This window comes from Aquila chrysaetos, chromosome 3 (assembly GCF_900496995.4).
Source record: "Aquila chrysaetos chrysaetos chromosome 3, bAquChr1.4, whole genome shotgun sequence".
Lineage (NCBI taxonomy): Eukaryota > Metazoa > Chordata > Aves > Accipitriformes > Accipitridae > Aquila > Aquila chrysaetos.
In genome coordinates this window covers 70,624,303-70,650,021 of record NC_044006.1, presented here as the reverse complement: position 1 = coordinate 70,650,021, position 25,719 = coordinate 70,624,303, and the positions used below count along the sequence as shown (strand labels likewise).

Here is a 25,719-nt window from a genome sequence, read left to right as displayed (position 1 = left end):
GGCTTGAGCAGAGCGGTGGGCGCCTTTGGCAGCGTGAAGCTATGTGGTTTATGTATCTCACATTGTAGGACTCATGGGGTCCATCCATTCCACTCCTTTTCTTGGTATTTTCCATACCAGCTGAGGCTCTTCTGTGCAGGGAATTTTTAATAACTTTTCTTTTCATCAGCCTTTAGTGGGAAGCTGAGAACGTGAATTTCATTTCCACAAATTACCTTTGCAGCACTAGGGCAAAACTCCATGTATGTCTGCAAGTAAACGTTAGGGAAACAAAGAGAAAAAAGATACGGTGTTGGAAACCAAGACCCTGAACAATAGTAGCACAAATGTGATTGTCAGAAGTAGCTGTTGACAAAATAATACAGTAAAGTCTATTAATGAGGATTCGCACCTCATGTGGAAAACAGTCCCCATCCCAACATTTAAAAAGAAGAAATTTAGATGGAAGAAATTAGCATCATGATTTTGTTCTGTACTTTCTGTAATAGATGAGATTCATTAACAAAATGTGACTTAGAGGACTTGACAAGCAAGTAGGATTCAGATAAGCATGCCTACACTGAAAAAATGAATGAATACAGCTAGAAATACAAGGCAAGCGTTGAAAATTAAATTTAACCTTGAGACTGCAGAAAATGTTAGGTATTATGTATTGTTATATTTGTGTGAGAAGGTGCAAATTCTAAGCATTGCATGAGCAAAAGAGGCTGAAATCTCCAGCAATAAAGTTTCTGAAAGATTTTTTGAAAAAAACTTTAGAGGTAAAGGTGGCTGTTAGCTCGGCTGGGTTAGCATCTAACTTAATAGAAAATGAGGCACTGGCAATAAAATAAATAATGCTGTTTAATTACAGTCATGACCTTTAGTAATTGCCACATTATTGCTTGGTATTGTAAGAGATATATTGTATTTACTGAAACAATTGTTTTTTTCCTCTGCCAAAACCATCAAGCACTGGAATTCAAAAGTATCTATTAGATTATCTGGTTTGTGTATCCCCTGCTGCACAATATCTTGTCTGATTCTGCTGTAAATATCTTCAAATGTTTTGTGTGAAACACACTGGAAGGTTATTCTACAGCCTGAAATACTGGTTATTCTTACCATGGAAACATTTTTGCCTCTGATGAGTTGAGATGCAGGGTTACTTCCATCTCATTTTTGCTGGTTGGATTTTTTTTTCATGCTTCTTTTCATTTACAATGGTTTTATTAACCCATTCTTCTTCACTGCTTTCACTCTTTTCCAAGAGTTAAATCCATATCAAAAGGGAATAGTTTTTATCAACTCATATGACTGCTTCTCTGATACTGAAGAAAATATGAGAATATGCATTTTTTCATCAAGTTCATACAACATTCATGCAATTATTAATGCAAAAAAAGGCAAATAATGAGCACAGTACAGCTGGTGTTCTTTGAAAATGCAAACTCGAAGAGATTCCCTGCTGCCCCTAATTTCATAGCATTCTAAAGACAATGGAAGAAATTCCTAGGGCAAAAGGTAGTAGTTTAAAAGCAGAAAATCAAACAAAATAAAGACAGACCCCCTAGCATCTTTTGCCTGTCCAGGCCTAGTGAATAATATTGGAAAGGCTTTGTAAAAACTGCACTACGAGGGAGGAAAATAAATGCAGGGAACTATAGCTAATATCGAAGATGTATAACCAGTAGACTCTTCCCTCAGATCAAAATTTAAAGAATTATGAGAAATCTGCAATGATCTGTCATTGTGACAACCAATTTATAGCATTTGGCTTCATTGGGTGGTCAGGCGAAATTTATAAGTAACTGATGATATGGGACTCCTGGGTATATGTACAGAGGTTGACATGGGATGCGTGTATATACCTCCAAAAGTAGATTAAAAAAATCACTAAATGTATCTAACTCGCTCCTCAGTTATACACAGAAAATTAATATCTGAGCCTCAGGAAAAAAAAAAAGAAGGGAAAGAATAAATCAACAAACTTTGAAAAAATTCCCTGGTTTAGAATAAATAAGTGTGCTCAAAGAGTCAGTGTTGAAAGGATACTGAATGGTTATTCTGCACCCTCTGCTGTCACTCCTCTGCAGTCCCTTGTGCCTCAGTTTCCCTTCAGTGCTGCCTTCTCACTGGTTTCTTTCTGAGGTGCGTGTGAATGAGTGAAGACAAGGGTCATTTGTATTGCAGAAGGCAAATCCCAGCCTTGCTGGAAGTGGAACACCATGGAGGGACTTGAAATTAAGTAATTTACCCATATGAATAAAACATATAGTGTTATTTTTAGAAGCTTGACTGTTCTGACAGACCCAGTAATTTTTCAGCTAATCTCACCTCTGGTCCTCCTGAGTCAAGGGCTATCCCCTGTCCTCCAGAATTCAGAAAGTAACATCATTAATGATAATACTATGATTTTGATGGAATTTGCTACCTTTTAGCCAAGCACATTCCACTGGGGCCTGGAGGCTCATTTCAGAGGCAGTCTCCCTTAGATAAGCTACCTTGGCCAAACTTTCAAAAACTCATTCAGATTATTTAATTGAACCTCTCACTCTCCTTGTGAGATATCGCTTATACTCAAAAACTTAATAAGTCTCCTGATCTAGATAGTTCCCTCTCTGACCATTACAAGAGGCAGGGCCATTAATATCAGCTTATCAAGCTCTGCTGCCCTGTCATATTTTCCCTTCTTTTAATTTTACTGAAAGTGTTATATTAGCACAGTACTTCTGAAGAAATGTGAATTTTTTTGGCCTGACTGTCCATATTTTCAAGATAGGTTATTTTATTCAGCAAACAAAGCTTGTAGCAACAAGCCTTTTATTTCCTTCTCAATGGATGGGAAACACACTTCAGCTGTGACGGCTGCCAAGGGGGTCCTCGTTGGGGTCTGATGGATACAGCCAGACCTAGAAATTCTTCTGACTCCCCGTTTTTCAAATCTAGACCTTGCATTGCCTCCTGCCACTGCAGTGAGCTGAGCTTGGGAGATCACAGCACCCCGTCTCCAGGCTTCATAAGGCCACATTACTACGAGGCAAATGGCTATATCATCTCAGCTGTCTGCAAATCTCTGGTGTTAAGCCCTTCTAGGTAGGGAGTCACTCAGCTTATCTGGCTAACATTGCTATCTGATGTTATCATCTCCAGCTATCATGGGCTATGTGAGTCAGACTTTCTGCAGGTAGGAAAGCTCTTTGGAGAAGCCTATGTCCAGTTTCTTCTACTGGGCTCCACAACTTACCTAACTGAATCCAGCCTGAGCACATGTTTGCTTGTCCAGTGGTTTGTATGCAGTATAAATTTGGGGTTTAAGTAGAGCATAGCTGTCCCATGGTTTTTTGAGCCATTCCCAAGCTCATCACTTATGGAGGGAGAGCAGTGTGGGCTATAGTTTCCAATGACAAAACTGATCTCTCTTAGGATCCTCTTTCTCACTGAAAGTTGCCTGGATTGGTGACACCACTTCAACTTCATCTCTGATAGACACACAATAGGCTCCCAAAATCTTGTACTAGCTCACTAAATTCCAGTGGTAACAGAAGAGTGGCAGCTTCAAAGAAACAAACTGGCCAAGAGATCCAACAAGGAAGCTTTTTTTAATCATCCCATTTATGTACTGGATAGATTGCATCCATCTTTTGACACTTGTAAAAATCAACAAAAGTGGTAAAAATTGCCCAGTAATGCTTCTGATATTATCTTTTAAGAAAAATGTAATCTATACCCTTTCAGAGAACTCAGCAGGACGTTGCCTTTTCTTTGTTCCCTTATTGTTCATTGTATGCAGAATGGAATTAATGATTTTCTCAAAGGCTTATTCCTTTCAGAAATCAGTTCAGAAAAATCATCTGTCTTGGCAAAACAGCCAGAACTCTTCCAAAACAGGCTTTTCTAACTAATAGATTGCTCCTTGAATTTTGATGACCTTCGCAAGCACTTCAGCTCAGAGGAGATAGCTCTCACCCCACAGAAATGTTGGCCCCAACGTGCAGGTGAAGGCCGTGTTACAAATGTGCATTACCCCCCACACAGATGATGAATTTTTCCCACATGAATATTAGCATAGTCTTGAACTTGCTTAGTGTCACTTCTAACAGTTGAAGGTTTTGATGGAGGCAGCGGGGGAGGGGGGGAAGGAAAAAATGTGGAAGTTGTTAAAACATGTCTATAGATAGGAATTGCCATTTCCTACTCTAAATAGGGAAGAAGATGATGTTCTATTCTGGGACCTACTCTGTCCCAGATAACAACATTTCTTCTGTCTGTCCTCACTTTGTCAGGACCGGGTATCTTTCGTCTTGGCATCTCTCTTCGCCTTTCAGTAACCTCCTCCTCCTGTAACCTTTGCTTATTCATATCCTTCTCACCAGGCTGCTTTATCACTGTTGCCTTGAGATTCTCTATTTCTTTCTTCCCTGGCCTTCAATCTCCTCAGATGTACTCTAAGAGGATCTTTCTTATCCCATATCTTTCAGCTCCAGGCTTGCCTTCCTATCCCTCCTCATAAATTCCTTCTCTCTTGGCCTCCTCTCCCTCCCTGCTCCGCGGGAAGGCTCGGGTAGAGGCAGGCATATGGTGTACGGTCCTGTGCCTCCAGAGGGTAACCAGGACATCCCAACCTGGACATTTATGGCCCCAGGAGTAGCACTCCTGGCAGGTTACCTCCTGCCCTCGGGCACAGAAGCCCCGCTTGTCCTTCCGTATGCACTGGCAATTTGCTGCTGCTGCAAAAGTGGTTTTGGGGAGGTATGGGGAGGCATGACAAAGCAACCAGAAACTTTATGCCGTATTTTGCAGAAAGTCCTAGAACTGAATTTTCCATACCCCTCGGTATGAATGTTTCTTTTTGCCAAATATAGTCTCTGTGTGTGTGTGCAGCGTCTGCTCCTTCCCCATCGCCAGGCGCTTCCATTGCTGGAACAGCTGATTTGGGGGCTGGCTATGGAGTCTGTGAACCTACTGTATGAGACGGTATTCATTCAGGCCTTTATCTCAAGCTACTTTAATTCTTTGTGTGAAAAATGCAGTCAAAATATTCAATTTGGTGCAAATCAGACACTTGGCTATTCAGGTAACATAAAAAAAATTCTCCAAGTGACATTTCTGAGATAAACAGTCTCTTGGATGCCATTCCCCTGCTCAGGACTGCCCATGCAGATGCACTCTCACAAGACTGGGTTTAGTCCAACTGGTTTCTATTGTGAAGCAGAAAAACAATTCTGGCAAATGCTTGTTCTGGAAGGGAGGTCACACAGATGTGAGGGGTGAGCTGAAAAAGAGGCATTTCAACAAGATAATATGCTCTGTCTGAGCACTCTGAGCAATGAGTCCCTTTTTCGTAAGGTGTACAGAAATGGCAGGACCCTCTTGCCCCTAAAGCTTGGCTTCTCTGGGGTCCGGGTGTCAGGTATGAGGGTAGCATTTGCCTCTGTTTGCTCCAGAGTGCTCTGCTGTACCTCTACAGCGTAAATGAGAAGCAGGGCTGCATGTCTGATGTCACCGGCAGCGATGCAGCTTTGTGTCCTCTCTACTCAATGCGATGCCTTATTGGTACAAACCTGCCCCAGAGTAAGTTCATGCAGCGAACATTTAATCAGTGACAAATATGTCATTGCTGCTGCAGCCCTGTGATACTCACTGGCAAAGTCACCACTTTGACATTTCATCACTGTAACTTAAGGGAACAAAAACCGGCCAAAAAATGACATGAATTTTCCTATCAACCTCTGAGTACAATCATAGCATATATTTTAAAAGGCTCTACAGCAACAAGGAATCCTTCTTGAACTCAACTGGAAAACAACAAATCTATTTCTACTGGGCATTTTCAGGCCTTACCCAGTTTATAAAAATTAATGGGGGAAAATTATCTACTTTCCTGTGTTATTTAAAAAGAAAACAACAAAAAAACCACCCCCAAACCTCATTCAATTTCTCAACTTGTACCGGCCTGTTCTAACAGAAACTGAGGCACTTTGCCAAAGGCTAATGATTCAGTTTTATATGATTAGTTTCTTTAGCCAGATCCAGATATTTAGAGGAACTAATAATTTGTTATACTGCTAATCTCTAAAATGCCTGCAAGGACTCACATCTAACTACACTACTTCAGTCATGACATTTTTTTGTTCATATTTTTGTTCTGTGTTGTTCACAATTAATATGTTAATGCAAGAACAGAACAATGACAAGATTATGTGACCCATATAATTTTTTACAGCTTGGCATCATAAGGGTGTATAAGCAAAAACAACATAAGGGAGAAGTACCTAGATAGAAGCTGGAGGTTTAATTAGAGAAAATTATGTGGCTATAAAATTGTCAGTATTATACATAGCTGACCTTGATCAAGCAAACTGTCCTTACGTGGGGGCACAGCCTAACCTTCTGACTGTGTTTCTGCAGTTTAGAGCAGACTTTGGTATTGCAAAGTGGCATTTCAATGATGCCTGATAGTTTAGGATGCCTTTATTCTAAAGTGTAATGCGGAAAGAAGTCTGATATTCAGAAATGTAGTGAAAATCAGTTCCCTTTATGATCACTTGTGCTGGACCTTTTGGACTCCGATATGTTCAGGATTACTGATCGTTTCTAAAAATGTAGCCTTATTGTATGTTGTAATATAGTCTTTTTCTTCTGTATCCCTCTGAGTACCAGCCAACACAACTGGGGTTCATAAGGGAACTTTCAGGCATCTGTACGATGCTGACTGGAATACTACTAAACACTGCATTTACTGGTACATATCACGCAGTACTTAAGCTCGTAGAAAGTTTAAAAGACATCTGCTTAATTTGCAGATGACAAATGTGAAAAATGTTCCCATTTTCATTGCGTGTCTGAAGTAGCAGTGGGAGCCCAGCTCTTGACTCCAGAAATCTGCAATGCCCCTTTCTTCTCCTCAGGTACTGTGCTGTGAAAATCTCCATTAAAAAAAATAAAATGCTTCTCGATAGGAAGGGAAGACGGGGGGGGAAGGCATCCTTTTCCTATAATAAAATTGACTCAGATTGGCCTCTGCAGCCAATGCCCATCTAAATTGTTGTAACATAGGAATTACCAGATCAGAATGTCACAGACTAATGCTCCATCTGGTCCAGTGTTCTGTTTCCAGAAGTGACTTACACCAGATGCTTCGAGGGAGGAATAAAATATTAAAAATTTAGAGAGTGCTGTAAGTGCCCTAACCAACCACTAACATGGTCATTGGGCAGCTGCTAGGAAATCTAGTGGCAGAGGGAGCCTGCCAGCATTTCTGCTTTTCTAGTAAATAGAGCAAAGAAATGCACTTCCCTGTGGAATATCACTATCTGCTATATCTAGCCCTGTGCGCATTTATCTTTCCTCCTGACCTCACGTGCGCACGTGCATCCAGATGCACACACAAATCCTGTTCTCTAAGTGCAAATAATGTGCAAGGGTTGCAACGCAATGGATTTTATCAGAGGTGAAAAGTTGCTAAGGAGATTCACGGAGCAGAATTCATTCTATTCAAGCTAGACATTCCCATCTGATGTAGTCACCCTAGGCTCCCTTTATAATCAAAAGAGCAATACCAGCACTTCCAGGTCATGACTCTTCCGACCGGGCTGAGATGTCTGCTTTAGGAGACAGTGACTCCACCGACTTGACCTCCATCGACTGCGGAAGGAGGCCGGGATGGCTAGCTCAGCCTCTACAGGGCAGATGTCTGTGTTTCGCCAAATGAGTCCCACCTTTGGTGGCAAAGCTAATATTTTTAGAACGATAAGGGGTTTGAAAGAATTAAGATCCAAAATAGTTAAGGCACTTGGGGACATATTTCAGTCTGCCCCTCTCCTTAGTCTCCCTTATCGCCTGGCAGTAATTACATCTACCAGAGTCTAGATGATTATGGCAGTGGGATAAGGAGCATTTTACTTTTAACTAGCAGCTCAAAATGATCCGTCTTCATAATGACCAAAATGTGTTAGCAGTAGATGGTCATGAATGGGTTGATTGCATCGCTAATGGTTGATCACACAAATGCCCTCTGGATTAACGTTAATTGGTCACCTTGGTGGAGACTTCAGATGAAAAATCTGCCTGAACAGACAGTGCTTGGGCTTCTACTTCCCTTGTAGAGTTTGTCCTTTAAAGGAGGTGGAAAAACCCCGAGGGGATGGTTGCACAACCGCTAGATGTACAGAGAGTTACCTGCCTTCTCCAAGTCTGGTATCTTCTGAAGTCACTATGTCTGTGTCTGTCCTAATTGCTTTATATTTCATGTTGTTTATAATTCAACATTTGGTTATCTAAAATACAGGTTATATTCTTAGGGGTAGAAACTAGCTTGCTGTGTATTTTCTTTAAGTCTATTTTGTTGATCTATCATTTTGTAAATTTTTGTCTCCCATGGTTGGGGACTTGGTGACTTTAGGTGGCTAACCAACTCTAATGGAAGTAATACTAGGGCTGGAAATCCATTACCATTCCTAACAACCTGGGTCTACACAGGCTATATAAACAAAAGCAGAAAGCTGCAAGGCATAGTGTTGTATCACCAATCACCGTCAGAGAGCAACATAATATAGAAAGACAAAACACGCTACCCCAAAGAGTAACACACCATTAAATACTATGTAGAAATCTTTATCTGTACCTAATAAGGGAGAGAAACTCAAACTGCCTCTATAAAAGAACATATTACGAGATCAGAGAATGAGTATTACACCATGGGTGGAAAATTAATTTATAAAGTGTAAAACCAGCTATTGTTTAATGCCTTCCCTCACAAGGACACACAGTGACAGTTTTTATTTATCTAAAGAGTAATTGCAGAGAGGGAAAAACTGCGCCTAGGTCTTGTGTAGGCATGGCATAGAATAACAAGCTTGAAAAATGAGCCTTCTAGCTGTAGAGGCTGGGATAGATTGGCTACAAAGGTTGTCAGGTCTCCATCAGTGGAAGTTTCTAAACTACATTTGGACAAATAGCTGACAGGAACGGCTTAACTCTCTACTCCTGCTTTGTAAAGGGGGGGTATTTTTTAGTTTTATTTCAGAGAATCAGGACTTTCTTACAACAAGGTGGAATGTAATTCACTGTATTTTGTTCTATGTAGAACAGGTATACAGTGCCCTGGTTTCTGAGCTCAGCCAAACTACAGAAATTCAGTGGAGGACAGCCCTGGAGCTGCTTGTCCTGAAAGTTACTGCTCATCTGGGCAGCCCCAGCTGCAGGGTACCTGGAAAGCTGAGATGCTCTGAGAGATCTGGTAACTCAAGCAAGCACATCTTCCCACGGACCCCAGATCTCTTGTCTACACATATTTGACAATTTCTAATAAATTTAGCCTCTTAATATACTTTCAGGATAGTTGAGGTTTGCACTGTCTTTTGTGCTTCTGTCTACTTCTCTCTCCTACTCACTTTCTTAGCCCTTTTGCTCCCAAGCAAGAAGAGTGGTTCACCCAGATGTCTCTTAAAGTGGACAGTAGACCCCACGGTCCTCAGTCTCTGTTGCTGCTCCCAGTCCTTTCTGCAGTCCAGAAGTTCAAGACATTGGGCTCCTGAATGAAACAGCGTGTCACATAACGCTGGTGCTGCTGGTGAAGGAGCCAGGACTTCCTTCCCAGTGAACCCAGTGGTGCAAATCAGGAGTAGCTGTTGCTGTAAAACCGCCACGTGGGTGAGAATGGAAGTCTTCGGGTGGTCAATTTAGAAAACAAAATAAAAAAGCTGATTAATTACTGACTGTATTTACCTTAAATGTGAGTAAGAAGGCTTTGCCTTCAGTCTTGGGACTGAATTTCATGAAGGCATTGGGTGTCTTGGATACCACTGGTGGAGATTTGAGAATATTGTTGCTTTTTCTTCTGAGTTCAACAGCTTTTATATATGCTGAGACGCAGAACATATGCAATGCAGGGAAGGAGACCGTATTAAATGCCTCATACTGGAACCCTACAATCTGTGTAGCTGAGTTTGATGAAGACACTGCTTGCAAAAAGTATAAAATCTATAACAAACAGGGAATTTTGTGACAGACAGTGGTGATGGCAGGCTGTCTCGAAGTATTTTGTTCCACCCAGAGCACATGCTGCTTTCAAGGCTTCTCTCCCACATCTCCTGCAGACTGGAAATCAGCCACTGAGTGTGGCTTTGAATAACTAAGCAATAGGTGCTACTTTTTGCAAAGGCTCCACGCCTGCAAGTGTGCACACTCATATATGAGGAAGGACTATTTTTTCCTTTCATATTTCTCTAGCACGGTGCGTGGATGTGGCTGAAGTATTCATTTGAGTTAATATATATGCAAATAGTAGAGACCATTAAATATACATTATGTCCTCCCGCTAACGATCTTTGGTACTTTCACGCTGCTGTACTGTGACTTCTTCCCAGTGCTTTTTGCTTGCAAACAGCTGACTCTCACCCTGCGAGGCTTGGTGTTTCCACGGAGCAGAGGGCAGGTTCAGAAGTTCACTGCAGCTCCCAGCATGAGGGGCTGCAAGGTAATGCCAGCGAAGGGAGCTGCTTGTCCTCAGCTTGCCAACATAACTGCTTGCACAGCCACGCTGTGAGCCAGGTCGACGTGCCGATAAGTGAACTGACCTGCCTTGAAAATAACCTGGTAAAAAAGGTGAATTTTCTGATCCATCTCACAGCGTCACCCCACAAGCAGTTGCATCGGCACAACCGAGGGGGCTGCACGCCGCGGTGTGCTTCACGTTTAAGGGAGTAACATCATTAAAAGTGTCTCCTGGTTTTGTCTGTTGACATTATTGTAGTAAAGTGAACAGGAGTTCATGTTCAGCCATCTTTGTAGCTCGCATGGGCACCATCTGACAGGGCGATGTGGGGTAGGCAATGGGCATGTTGTTCATTAGTCTCCTGATAGCGGCAGCCAGCAGGAAAATACTGTTTGGGGGTGGCTTATCTCACGGCTGCAAACGGGCAAAGGTTGCAATGCAAAACCCTGCTTCTAAGCATGCAGCAGAATCAGTGCTGTCAGTGGCAAACTGGGTACAACCAGTCCTGGTGGCAAGGGAAGAATGGAGCACTTCAGTTTTCTGGGTTTTGGTCAAAAGCTGCTGTCCCTGAGGACACCAGGCTGGAGAGACAGGGGAAAGGTCTAGGTGTGACAATTTTTCTCTCCAGGCTTCTGACCATGAGCCACAGCTGTCTGTGGGCAGACCTGGGCACAGCATATACCTGTCACCGTAGCATTGGGTGTTTGCACCCGTTTTCATCACTTTCCTTTACATGTCCAAACCTCACCCATTATAAGATCTTCATGAAGTAAGCTGTAGAGTTGGGTGTTTCAGTTCCCCTCCTTTTACTTCTGGCAGGTGCTGCTCTTGTTGCAGTAATAGTTTTTTTTTTTTTTTTGGTCTGTTTTTCTCCTTGGGTTCGGCTTCTCACTTTCCCTGTTCATTGTTTTGGGCTGTGGCTGTAGGCACCATACCCATTTCCAGAGTCAGTTCATGAGCTCTGATGGGACTCAGTGTGTGATTCTGCTCCTCTCACTCATGAGAACTTCATGAGGAAACAGGACTGCAGATTGCCATCTTTTCCTCTCTGTAGCTTTTTTTTTTTTTATGTTTTCTTTGCTTTGCTTGTCAGAATATTCTGCACCTTGTACCTTAGGTGTCACCATGGTCTTGTGCAGATATTGGTTCTGTTAGCTGTTAGAGAAATCATGTTGTCCCCCAAATTCCTGCTGTTAATAATGATGGGGTATGTTCAAACAACTAAGTAGCTGCTCCTTCCTGCGCAGTCAGGCATCTGGGAAAAGATTTAAAGGTGTCGGGTGTGAGCTGCTGCTCACAGTGCAACTGAGCATCAGGTCCTGCATGCAAAGATGTTTGCCTAATTCTGTCGCAAGAGTGCTGCAAGGAGTAGGAAATCGTTAGTAACTTTTCAGGGTAGTTTGCTTCCCTCATCCTGCAGGCACTCTATCGTCCTGTCCTACTCATAAAATACTTGACCATGATCTTAGAATCATGCAACATTTTTTCCTTTCTATTCTTATTAGGAAGGTTCTCTAGAGTTAGATGGTCACAAACCATCTTCTGATTTTTAGCTTACATTTGTCCTTTCTTGTTTATATATCTCTGTCCTGTGTCGGTGTTGACCTTGGGTTTAAATAGCTCTTCTTCCCCATTTCTGCTTCCTTCTCCAGTGTATTTATAGATGGCAGTCATATCCCCTCTTAGCCTTACTTTAATTAGGCTCCTGTAGTTTCTCTCACATGACAGGTTCTCCATTGTCCCCATCATCTGCCAGCCATTATTTGCGTCTGTTCCAGTTTTGCTTTCATTTCTCGTGAATATGACTGACCAAAATTGTACCCACTATCCAAATGAGGTGTCAGCAGTACTCTGTGATTTCCTATTAATATTTCTGAGCCTTTACTGGAAAGTAAAGACTTTCCCAGTAACTCCTTGCATTGCAGATTTCTTTTTCACTGCCTTCCACACTGGTGGTTTATAATCCTGTGATCGATTAGTACACTCAAATCTTCTTCCTCTTCTGTTAATTTGAGAGCTGCTATAGGAACCTGATTATACTTACAGGAGCACACATAGTGCTATTGCTCTCAGTAAATGCAGCTGAGGTGAGATTTTGAACTTGCAGTAATTATTCTGGGATGATTTCACTACATTAGGTTTAACTAAATTAGTGGGTAAAAGCTGAGCATCTCACCTTACTGGAAGCAAAGCAGCAAAACCCACAGCAGCAGTTATTGCTGGATGGCACAAAGAGCTTGTTAATGTGCAACCCACCAAGGCAACCAAATGGAGAAAGTTAATATTGAAGTATGTTCTGTAAGAACTTGAGGAAAATTTGATAGTTTTCATGTCCAAAGTGTTCCATTGCTTTTTTTTACAAAACATCAATATGACTTTTTTGTACCTGTGTTTGTCTCCTTTTCTTTATCTGACTGTTTCTTACAAAGCACTGGTCATGTAGGAGAAGTTCTACGGTTCAATGAAGAGAGGACAGGAATTAGACTGACACCTTATACTTGCCCTAAGGAGGTTTATTTTGAGGTCAGAGTTTATGGAAAGGAGTTGGGGAACATGAGAGAGTGATTTGGTCATTAATAGCTGGGTTCTACTCCAACCTCCTCCAGCTCCCGCACCTTGTTAGCGATACCTTGGAAATGCCAGTGCTTTGACATTTCTGGGCTTCACACTTCTTAAATCTAGGGAGAAGCTATTTTCCTGAAATGTGCCTGTAATGACTGTAGTGAATGAACTATGCCAGTTTATTTACAAATTCAGATTTTATCTTGAAACCATGGTAAAAATGTGCTGGAAGCCACTTTTCAGCACATTATGATGTCAAAACCCCTTAAATTGGTGAAAGCATTTTTGAATGATTCTGAAGTGGGTTTAATTCAGAAGACTTATTTTTCTTGGCTTCTAACCATAACATTCAAACCACAGAGAAGCAAGCCACAAGGTAGAGTCACGTTTGGCTTGACCTTGGCCTGGACATGCAGTGCTATTTATAAGCCCTGATCACACCAAGCAAAAGGAATGTCCTGAACAATTTCACTTATTATAGTATGTAAAGCCAGAAGCTCATGTCCATCTTTTGAGGACAAAGAAATATAAAGCAGATTCTTCTACTGCTTAGAGGAACCATTTCAAGGAATGACTCCATTTCATTTTGGATATCACTGGAGACTAGGAAAATGCACCTTCAGCTCTAGGTGTCTAGTGGTGCATAAACAAAGATAGGAAAGAGGAGAATAGCGCTAAGATACTGACCCAGCTCTTACTGGGCAGGGACATGTTAGCATAAAGGTGTCAGTCTGGTTTTGGTCAGAGGCACAGTTACATGCAGAAGTCATACAACTGCACCTAGAGTTAGCGCATTTGCTCCTATAACAGCACTTGTCTGCATTTATCTTAACTGCAAGTGCTTGGTGCCTCAGTACTAATTCAACATAAAATCAAGAAGAGTTTCTAGGACGTTCTCTTACATCTAATCATAAACTAATCTAACTAACAATAAACACTAAGAAATTTGAAATATTCTTATCTGTCTTTTCAATGGCAGGCAGATTAAGAGCGCATTGTCAGAATGACTGGAAATTAAGTCTGAAAAATTAAAGCTTGGCATACTGTTGTTAGATAATTGAGAAGCTGATTACTAAGGGGGGATGAAGTGCTTACAGAAAATCTAATGAGGTGTAGCTAGTCATTTTAGCTAAAAACCAGACGTGAGTCACTTTTGTTCTTTATTAAACAAAGGTTAGATTCTACTGCCATTAAAATAAATGGGAATGCTCCTAGTGGAACAACACTAGGACTTTGACATCGAATGTGAGAATAAAACGATCAAATAGATCCCCAGGACCAGTCTGTCACTTCTGAAAATAATACATAACAGCTCTTGTTGTCAACTACACTTGGTATCCACGTTTGAAATGGAGCTTTACATTTAGTAAAACATCTCATGACCATTAGAAAGCGTGGGTCAAATCCTGAACTACTGGTCAATGCACATCCCCATAAGGGTTTTGCTATACTGTGTAAGTAATGACACATTGCACAAGTAGAACCTTGCAGCTTCAGACCCACAGCACTTCTGCGTAGACCTTTCCTTGCAGAGAAATAGAGGGCAAGTTTCAGAAGGGCTGCATCAGTATTGACCAGTAATCAATCAAATCCAATGCAGCCTTATATGCAGCGTAGTGTGATCAAGTACACACTGCACAGTAGTTTAAGATGGGAAGAGAAGGCTTCTGTGATGCCGTAACACCAAGATGAAGATCTAGGGTAGCACAGTGTGGCAAAGAAAGTAGTATCATTCACATGAGAAAGTGGTGGTCACCCCTTTATTCTTGTGGAGAGAGCCACTTGGTGTAATAGATATTTGAAGCAAAACCCTTTTATGTCTCTCTGCTGAATGACTTCCTTCCAGCCACCTGGGTTGTTACACTACCAGGCTTTCAATTAGAACTGACCCTTAAAAAGGGTGTCCTCTCTGTAGTCACATCTGTAGAGATGGCTCATCACGCACCACAGGAGATTAGCTTTGAAGTTGTAGCTGTCCATAATAAATCATAGTGTTTGTCAAACAAACTTATTTTGTCATTCCAGAAATGGACTTGAAATATGGTGGGGTTTTTTATGCGTTTTACCAGAGAGAGGTATTTCACACACTTTCTGCTTTCTTTTCCATTCCTGAAATTATAAAAGGGAACATAAGAAGCCCGGATGTAGGAACAAGAAAACCAAATGGCTCTTCTCTCTTGTAGCCACCTGTGAGCTGGATAACATGAACCGTGATCAAAATTTTTTCATGGTTGGGACTTTCCATGCGATCTCCCTGCTGGATAGATTCTCTCACTGCCACCTTTCCCTTAGAATAAGAATCCATACAATTTCCTGTGTAATTCATTGATTTTCAGGAAACTTAAAAATTAGCATCTTTGAGAATTCTATTTTAGATGATATTTTATTTTTTATTTTAAAAAGGAAAAAGGGTTAAAAATCATTTGGGAGGAATGACAGGTATGCACACTCCCACCATCACATAAACCTTACATCCTTAGGAAACCACAAAAATAAAGTAGAAAACACTACATGAGGTATTTCTCAACATCATTCCATTGCAGCACATTGCAGGCATTTTTGTAATATCATGTGATTTCCATACATCTTAAGTAGCTTTCATTTTTTTGATATAGGATTAAAACAATCCCTTTGTAGAGGCTCAACATGACAGTGCTTTAAAGTGCCATGACTGTCAGCTCACAAGTCTTCTTAAAGTTGGATGGCTGACATAATAGCATCTTTTTTTTTTCATTGACCTAAATCAAGTATTGGATGGATCAAGACTTCTCCCTCTATGATCTCAAAGGAGGGATTTTGGTGGTTTTTTTTTTTTTTTTTTAATGTCATGTTCGGCTATTGGTTACTTTATGCTGAGCTGTGAACTGTGTGGTTATTGGAAGCAGCATTAAAAGCCAGGGAGTGCCTCTGTTTTCAAGAATATCTATCACTCTACTGTTTTGGGCACCCGACTGGTTGTAGAATATATTTACAGCCACATAGGATACATATTTGACCTGCAGACATCAGAGATGAACAAATCCAAATTGTCCAGAATGAAGAGATTAAAAAAATTATGGAGGGTGAGTGAAAAATATGCATTAGTCTATTATAAAGATTGCAGTGGTAAGAAATAAATTACAAGCAGATAATTTTGATGTTTGCGGACAAGCTGTCCTGCTGCATGCACATTCTGCATGATCAGACTTTTCATTGCAGGGTTCGATTGTATGTTTATTGTTTTGCAGATTAGTTGCATCTTTGCAAATTTCTAGAGACATTAAGCATTCAGGTTAATTTGACTTTTGAGAAAAGTTTTAGAGAATTTGGAACAACAACAACATTTATACAGTAAAAACCCTTGAGGAAACTAAGCTAAACCAATTTCCTCTGTGGCCTTTAGAAATGCCAGTTAAGGGTGGATGAATATAAACAAAGCATTACAAAAACCCCCTCTTTTCCCCTCAGGCTGTATTTTAGAGCTGAGATATACTGTAGAGCTGAACTATATGGAACATGCTTAAAGCCCACGTAGCATTGGAATCTAGCATGATGGTCAAGTGAATTAAGTAATAATAGAAAGGCATATTTACTTTATAAACAATTGCATGTCTTATAGGTTGGAAATAAGACCACAGACAAATTGAACAGAAGATTCTTTACCAAACATAAAGTTGATTTGGTGCAACAAGTGAAATGGGAATCTCTCTGCTGTCTCATAAACTGTTTTTTATGGGTTTTCTTGAGAAGTTTGGGGACATTTTTTCCCATTTTTAAGTATGATGCAAACAGTAGTCATTTTAAAGTAATTTTAAAGTCATTAAATAAATTTGTTTGGATGCTTTCAGAAGATGGGGCTCTGATATCAGTTAATTAATTTACGTAAATTATCTTGCATTATTAGTTAAATAATGTGTATTTTTCCTGATCTGAAAATCTGTTGACTTAAGTATTTAATACTAGCTTTGATTTGAGATTCCATCAATGATGAGAAATGATTGATTTCTGTAATATACAGCAATTTATAGTCAGGGCATTGAGTAGCAGAGGATTTCCACATTTTTAAGTCTGTCTTAAAATAAAAGTAATGTCTCTATTTATGATTTTGTTTGTTGAAAAGTGTTATTGCCTGAGTGAAAATTATATTTTAATCATCGTACAAGTTTCATTTGTCCAAATAGGCACACTTTCCTTAGAAATGAAAACATATCCATTAAGCATAAGTAGATATTATATCATATTAAGTGACATGAGATAATTACCGTAGTCAAAGCATGGTACTTAAATGGGCTCGGGGAGCGGTTTATTTTTAAGAGGCAAAACGTCCTTCTTGGATAAAAATGTTTTATTTGCATATAACTGTGTATGTTGCTGTGCAGCTGAACACTCTGTCCTTTACCTCCTATTTGTAAAAGCTATTAAACTGCAGGCTATTAAGCATCCTTTAATTGGTGCATTTTCGGCTCTTCTCCCTAAAGCATTTGTCCCTATTCCATCATTGCAGTACCTGATATTTCAGGGTAATATAGCTCAAAATTAAATTTCTGCAGAAGTAAATGTCAGTTTTAAATGCTACCATTTCTTTTTTCCAACTTCAAACTATTCTGGATAGAAGTATGTCAAAACCTCGAAGAGAGGGCTTTTATGGTTGGGATTAAAACAAAAGGGGTAGACCTTTTATTGTGCAGAGTGTGCATTTATAATAAGCCATAATGTATTTATGCAGGAGATTATATGTCTATGGTATGGCGCACACTCCCTTCCTCCACTTAACTCTCAGCATTAACTTGCTCAGTATTTATGGATATATCAAAATTATGATTTACACTGTACTTATCATTAACATCCCTTGCAATAGCTCTCCATAGTTCTTGCCATCCTTCAGAATCCAGTCATAAAATGAAGAGATTAACAGATAATTAAATTAAATCCTTAATTATTTGGGGATGATGAATTCACTCTGTGATTCCAGAAAGGTATAGAGAGCCTTTTTCATAAGCAGTATAAATTGAAACCAATGGAGCTATGATGATTTATGCCTGCTTGACGATCTGACTCATACTGTTAATTATCTACTCCTCTTTTAAAAACATATTAATAAAAATTGGATGTAGGAACTGTTTATTAAAATATGAAGCTTTCAAGATATTTTTGAGATATTATATACACTCAAAGATGGCATTGCTTGAAAACTATTGGTCATTTTTCACACCAGATAGAATGTCCTTCAGCAAAAGGCAGGGAAACTTCTTTTTTGTTTCTGTAGCGGTTTCTGACATCCTTGGGAAGCCTCTCATTGTTTTCAATTAACTGTTGATCTGGCCTGTGTTTCGTGCGGATCTCCAAAGTGTTGGCATATATCACTGACAGTTAAATCTTCCAAAGTGTTCAGCAACTATCCACTCCTGCTGGTGAAGTGGCTGGTAACTAAACACTCCTGAAGATAGGGCCAATTAAGCTAATTAAGGACAGAAAGCCAAACTTACCGGAAAGAAAACAGGAAAATGAATTATAGGGTCAAAACCAGCAGTAACAATAAGCAATCAATCTTTCTGTACTCAATTCTGAGTACATTTGCTTAAAAAAATCTCCCTACAGTCATTATAAAGAAGATTACAGATTACAATATTTAATGGGCATACTGGGCTATTGCGAGGACTGAAGGTTACAATATTTAACTTAGATACTGAGCTGTCTTGAGAGCTCATTAGTAATGGTTGTTAATGATGCAGAGATATTTGGTTAACACTTGCACCAAGCTTGGAAGGAACACTGTGCCAAGTTTTGTTAGTAATAAAAAAGTAAAGCAATCGTCATGGAAACGTGAAAATTGATATGAAAGTATATAAGGGCTACTTCAAAGCCACTGAGTCTCTTGTGTAAACCTTTATTTAGAAAATGTTTAGAGCACACATTATTTACTCAATAGTACACCCCATTGTGATCCATCATACCTATAAGTATTTAAGCTCCATTCTTTTTAATGGATTTTTGACCCAATAGACTACGATGGCTATAAAACCCTAGTATGGTCTTTCATGCCAAATATTTGAAGGGATGTTTGCAGTAAATATGCCTTTAAAAAAAAATCCTTATAATTTGCTCTGGAAAGTGCTTATGGTGGTGGGCTGAAGCAATTTGTTCTCTTCAGGAACAGCTCCTGGAACTGTCACTGATTCCATCAGGAAGCTGTACTTTCCTACTTCATAATTTGTGTATTTTAGGCTGTAAATTGGTATAAAAGCACTGATTCTGGAGCAATTTCTCTGTCTCACTGCTTCTTAAAGACATATCTTGATAAATATTATTTTAGGTGGCCTGTGTTAGTATGCATAGGGGCTGAGATGTAGAAGGAATGTCTTATTTAAGTGCTTTTAAAATGCATTAACATTTTAAAGAACTATAGCCTGACCCCCCAGCCCCAAAAGCAACAAGGCTGAAATGCTTAAACCTGTTAACAGAATGTATATTGAGTCTTGTAGTCCTCACTTTTAGATAAAAAGGCTTTCACCCTCACTGACCTGCAGTTTCATGGCTGAGGCATAGGGTATGAGTGCAAGTTCCAGCTAGTGTGGCCTCATATATTGTTTGCTCTCCATAATACATCCATCAGGTAGCAATATGGTGTAACTTTAAACCTTTTTTGGAAAATGCCATTTTGTCCTTGCACTGTGCAGGACAGATACTTCTGGGTCGTGCTGTGTCATAGCAACCCGCAGGGGCTCCGCCTGTTCTGCCCAAGAAAGCGTATGCACATAGTAAAAGCTGATGGCACAAGATTTGAACGAGCAAAGATGGATTTAGGAAGGGAGCATGCATCTCAGGAAATTTCTCGATGACTTCTGCCTCTCTCTCCAGTAGCTTTTAGCAGGAGACTAATGGGTGCAAAAGTCCATCAGTTAGCACTCCCTCCTCTTCCATTTTCAAGGGTGCCTCTCATCCTCTGCAGCAGGCACTAATGGGAGAAGGACGACTGGGAGAAGAGTGAGAAAGAGGGAGGAGGCACCTGAAAGTCTTCAGATGACCCTCAGCGTGGGCAGGCAGGGAAGGGCTTGGGCAGCCTCTGGCTCCTGGCTGAGCCTCTCCTCCCCTCCTGCAGCCAAGAATGAGCCTTCAGCACCCATGGGTGCCTGCCCGGGCAGAGCTGGAGCAGCCCTCCTGCAGCATGAGCAGCGGGGACCTGCCCGATGCCGATCTGGTTAGTGCTGGCAGGTAGGACTGGGGGGCTGAGAGGTACAAGGGTGACAGAGACCCCCCCGAATCCGAGGGAGAGGGGCGGGAGGTGGGTTGGGGGAACTGCTTACTCTGTTGGCACAGGGCAACAGAGGGGTCGGGTTTTCTGGGTTTGTGGTCCTCCCTTTGCTTTCTCCTCTCCTCCCCTTTGATGGCTTTGTGATCGGCTGGTGAGGGAGAGGAGGAGGAAGGAGGGATTTGGAGGCAGCAGCTCACACCACCAGTGCTTCTGCTGGGACCAACTCCCGTCCCTCAGAGTCCTTTGTCCTCAGGTAAGAAGAAACAGTGACTTATGTGGCTTGTAGTCCCCGTGTTTGGGGAAAATATTGGCCATCTCCCCTTCAAGTCCCCTACGTTCAAGGACTTCCCACGGCTGAGTTGGGAGGCTCCGCTGTTCTCCCCTCCAGACCGGTGGTTTGTGCCCTGGCCCAAGACTCAGCTGCGCTGATAGGATTCGCTTGGAAAGCGCTCAGACAAGTGAACCAGGAAAACTATTAAACATCAACCAATTGCACATAAAGTGAATCAATCGCTTATTACTTTCTGTTTATGAAACTGCAAATGTCCAAATGTTGATCTTGGGGAGACCACTTGGCACTGCTGCTCTGCGTGTGATGCATTTTGCTGCTGAGGATGGCTGAAAACAAACTGCATTGATTTAAAATAATAGTGGAAAACATTTCAATATGTCCTTGAGCATGGCAATTAGTGCTACAGGGGTCTTGCCTGCAAAGATAGGTTTGCTTGTACTGGTCTTAGTTATTCAGGGCCTGTCCTTTGTGTTGTGAAACAAACTATAAATCAATAGAAATGTAGATTACAGATATTGCTGTGCATTGCTCCTTTTATAACTCTTATAATGTTTTTAATTACACTTAACTATTACTATCTGGTGTATTGGTTCAAAATGGAAACTACTTAATTCACTACATATGTAAGTGGCAGATCTATCTGCTCATTCCCCAAGGTCAGTAAGGGACTCCCAAGTATGGTAAAGCTGTTAAGAGTAAACTGGATTAGAGAATTTACACATGCTTACAAGTCTCAGTGACCAGGCTTTAAATTACTTGATTTAGTTTTTTAAATGGACTTTGTAAAGCGATCTACAAATATATCCTACTGCAATTTTAGTTTAAAATGTAGAATGAGTGAAATTGCACATGCTATTTTAAAATGCTGCTTCTGCTTTCCATTTGAATTTTGCAAACCCCTATGGCTAAAACCCAATATTGAAACTTAACACACTGATCCTGCAAACCCTTATTCACATAACTGATTTCACTTGTGACAACAGTTCTTTTAGTTTCTGTGGGGACTGCCCATAAAATTAAACATATCTATAAATGTTTACTGCACCATCAGACAAAATTAATGAATTGCATTGTTAAAAAATGAATGAAGTTAGGTGTTCTCTATCCTGGCAATGTTGTGAGGTTTTTGTACAGAGTTGATTGTAATGTAGCTAAGCCATAGCTACGCAGATCAGGATCCTAAGGGTGGTCTTCTGGTGGGCTGTGTATTCATCTCCCTCACCTGTGGGATGTACGACCCCGGCAATAAACCGCCAAGGAGGCCTCCCTGGGGGGAAAGGGCCTCTCCCAACATTTTGGCTGTCTTAGCAAGTTCCTTTCATTTGGAGGTTATTTTGTCTGAAAATACAGAAAAGGCTGCTCATTTATTAACTTTGTTTCAGTTTGAGTTAGTCATACCGGGGATGACATCAGAATCTCTTTAGCACAGGGGCAGCATTTTAAGCAAAATTTTACAGAAGAAATAATGCTCTCAAAATATCACACTGCAGTTCAAGCACTTCAGCAATGTAAAGCTAAAATGGAAACTTCAGCAAGCAAATGAAAATGTGCGTTTAAAACTTTTATTAGTGTTCACTTTTTCGGTAAATCACTTTTCAGCTGTGATCCTCATTTCACGATAGAACGTGCTAAGAAGTTGACTGCACGTCTATTTGGAAGTGAGTCTTGCTGATGCCGTGCTAATGGCTGTTTGTAATCACTGTTAGCAGTGACAGCCTGCTGTACAAAATTTACTTTAGCATTTCTAGTCAGCATTTTCACTGTGAATGATGAGATCTGAGGTTTCTGAGTAAAATCCTGGCCTGCTTGAAGTCATTGGCAGACCTCCATCAGCTTCGACGGGTCAAGAATTAGATGCTGAGGGTCTTCTGGGTGAATGTATGTAATTTAACAAGCCATGTGGCACAGGGGCTTAGCTACATTGCTTGCACAGTTAGGTAGCTCCAAATATTCTGCTCTTATTTAAATGAGATGCAACATAATTGGTTTAATTTATTTTTAAATTATAAAGAGAGGGGAAAGGGGAAGGACAGCACTGGAATTCAGCTCTCCTATTCAGGGACAACATGAGCAGCTTCTCTGATTTTGCATTTTTTACCTCCAGGGTGGAGGGACCTCTTACCACCACAGCTCAGTCTCTTTTTGCTCTTTTCTGAAAGCGCCCACATGGGCTGCATCAGCATGTGTTTAACTCCCAGGGACTGAGCTTCTCGGCACTAACAAAAAAATTATGGGGAGCCGCTACTTGGCCTTTGATTCATTTTGTGTAGCCACAATGATCTTCTTCGTACAGTCTTGGCGTTTATTAAAATAAAGGGTCTGTATGCCCCTATTGGATATAGGAGCTTGAGTCTAGTCCTCCTAATTTAAGTTCCTAAATAGGATCTAGCCTTTTCCCTCTCTTTCCAAGCAGGAAAAAGGGGGAAAGCCATGAACAGTTTTGTCTTCCCAAAAGTGTTAATGGGGGAGAAGCTGAAATGTAATGTATTTACATTCAGCAAAAATAGCTTTTTATGCCAAAAAAAATGGACTTTCTATTGCCCATAAGTAAAGGACTGACAAAATACTAATGTAAAATGAAAGCTCCTGTCTCACACATTTTTAGTACTACAAATCACTTTCTCGCTAGCAGGATTCGGGGGTTTCTCTGCCTGAGAACAGGCTGCCAGTGGGTTGATTCACTCTTGACTGGCAGTTTCGTGGTCCTTCGAGGGCCTGTCGAGACAGATGGGTCGTTCTGCTCAGCCCTGTGCCGTGGTCCCAGCGCGAAGGCAGATCTTCTGTGGGACATGCTACCTCCCCATCACCCGAAGCGGTGAGGGATCCCTGGGGTCTAGCAGGATTGTGGAAGCCGGGCTGTGTTGTTACAGAGCTCGCCGGTACCACAGCTGGTGACATTGGTCCCTGCTCCAATATAAAACACTGAGCGAGGAGCAGCCCTTTGCCTTTTGCTGGCATCTCTATTGAGAAATGCCTTTCTTACAGAGGCTTTCTTACACAACTCAGTTACTGTTTGCCTCTCGCAAGTGGAGGGCCAGTGTTTATTACCCACGGGCTGATGCATCTTTGATACAAGGAATAGTTTACATAAGCAAGGAAGCGCGTGAGCCTGGTCCGAGCCGGCACCTGAGGAACACTGCTGCTGGTTAATCTTGCATGCGCCCTGTGCTAAATTGAATATTTAATCAGAACGTTTTATAGGTTCTACTCATGCAAACTAATGTGCAGAATTTAATGGCAAATAACACAGTCAGTGAAGGCCTACTTATAATAATTTATTATTGCTTTTTGTTTTTTTATTTTTTAAAGAACTATGGAGATTGTACTGGGACTCCTCTTGACCCTGTCTCCTTAGAGGGTAATGGTGACTTCTCCTCCTTTGCCCAGCAACAGCACTGGAGGGTGGGAAGGTGAAAGTATCCTTGAAGTGTGGTGCAGAATATCTGTTTGGTAGATAATTGCCGCATTTAGAGAGGGTACAGAATTAATGGTATGGTGTCCTTCTGGCAAAAAAATTGCACATATTAGAGAAACGGTGCTAATAGCTCAGAATGCCTCTGCAAATGCAGAAGTTTGCATAATTACACAAATTTGGTGAGCGTAAAATCCATGTACAAGTAATGATTTCTGATGGCAGCAAACAAAATGGCAAGTGTTTCAGTTCTTAAAGAATTTGTTTATGCAAACTCTGGAGTTTACTGAACTCTAAGGACTTGCTCCCTTTGCTTTTAAGTGTTTTACTAGGTGCTGTGGGATGAGATTTTTTTTGCCTACAGTTATCAGTGCATGTCTTCAGGCAGGATGACTGTCTTTTGCCCACACCTCATATCATCTGGTGAAAATCAGAATGGTCTCCAGCCTAGGATGAAGACATCCTGATATGGAGGATTGGTCAGGAGGGTGGTTACCTCCTTCCTCTCCAGTGAATTTTGGACAGTTTTACCACTGGTTAATAAACAGAAGAATTTTCCTTTCCATGTCACTACCAAAGCAAATCCCAGATCCCTTTTGTCCTTGCTTCAGACACACCATTGTTATATTTATGGCCATTTTTCTCCCACTATGATTTCCTTTTATTACTATTGGCTTCCAAATAACTCATGTGTAGGGCAAGGGGGAAAAGTATTTCTGTGTGTTGACTTCGTTCTCCTCTAATACCTACAACGGGGAAGAAGGGTGTCTCTTGCACACTTCTGAGCTCAGTCTTAATTTTGTGATTCTTGCTTATTGGTGAAAAGAAAATGCCCTTTCCATTTTCTGCACAAAGGCAATTACAACATCTGGAGCTGAGTGATGCCAGCAGGCACCCTCGTGTTGGTAGAAAGCCCAAGAGGGCATATTTAACTGGAAAGGTGGACAGAGACCTGCTAGGGTACATTTGAGAGCATGTAGCTTAAATTCTACATTTTTGTCTACAGAATTTGTAGCAAATTCTACATACAGAGACTGAGAAGGGGCGAAAAAAGGTCTTTCTTAATATGTTGACTGTTAGTCTCAACCATCTGGGATAGCTGGTTTTATTATCGAAAGAGCTCTATCATTCAAAGTACCCATTTGTTTTGAATGTCTCTGTTGTGTTAATGTATTAGAGTAGCTGAGCTGCGTTAAGCGTAGTAAAGCTGCGTGTCACAGATGGTCTCAGAGAATAAAGAGGTGCAGTGACTCGGAGGAGGGTATGTTGATTTACCCCAAGATGGTATTCACATCTAGACTTTGGACTTGTACGAATCTGGGCCCTTGCAAGCAGGGAGGCCTTAGAGTTGACTTGGTTGGCCCTTTGGCAATATGGCCAGATTCCTAGCTGGAAAGTCAATAGTATGACAGAATTTATGATCATTTTGTTTTAAGCTGGGATCTGATCTGTACAGAGTGCGGAAAGGATTTCTAGTGAGTGTTTCTTGCCATTCCTTCACTTGTTCTGTTGTTGCTCCCCATCAAGCTTGGAGCAAACGCTTGCTGGACCACATAAATGAAACAGATTTATGGCTGCTTCCTGAATTTCACTGCTTTTACTGCTTCCGTGGAGCTGTTCCTGAGAACTAAGTATCTCTCAAATAGTAACTTGATTGACAATAAGTAGATGGGGTATTACTCTTCTCAACATCTGCTACAGCTTCAGGCTATGTGTAGCAATTGATAGGGCAAAAAGTCCTCTTG

At 41.0% G+C, this 25,719-nt stretch overlaps 1 protein-coding gene across 5 annotated transcripts in view; it reads left to right on the top strand.

Annotated features, from left to right (window-relative positions):
• The window catches only part of DPP6 (dipeptidyl peptidase like 6), a 575,985-nt gene that overhangs the window by 230,257 nt on the left and 320,009 nt on the right, over window positions 1-25,719 (top strand). Inside the window, exon 1 of one of the 5 annotated variants that reach the window (XM_030009649.2) lies at window positions 15,991-16,101. The exons of the other annotated variants lie outside the window; for them this stretch is intronic. Coding sequence (XP_029865509.1) covers window positions 16,051-16,101 — 51 coding nt within the window. The 5' untranslated portion in view covers window positions 15,991-16,050. Of the gene's footprint in view, window positions 1-15,990; window positions 16,102-25,719 lie in introns of those variants that run through there. 5 annotated transcript variants of the gene reach the window in all.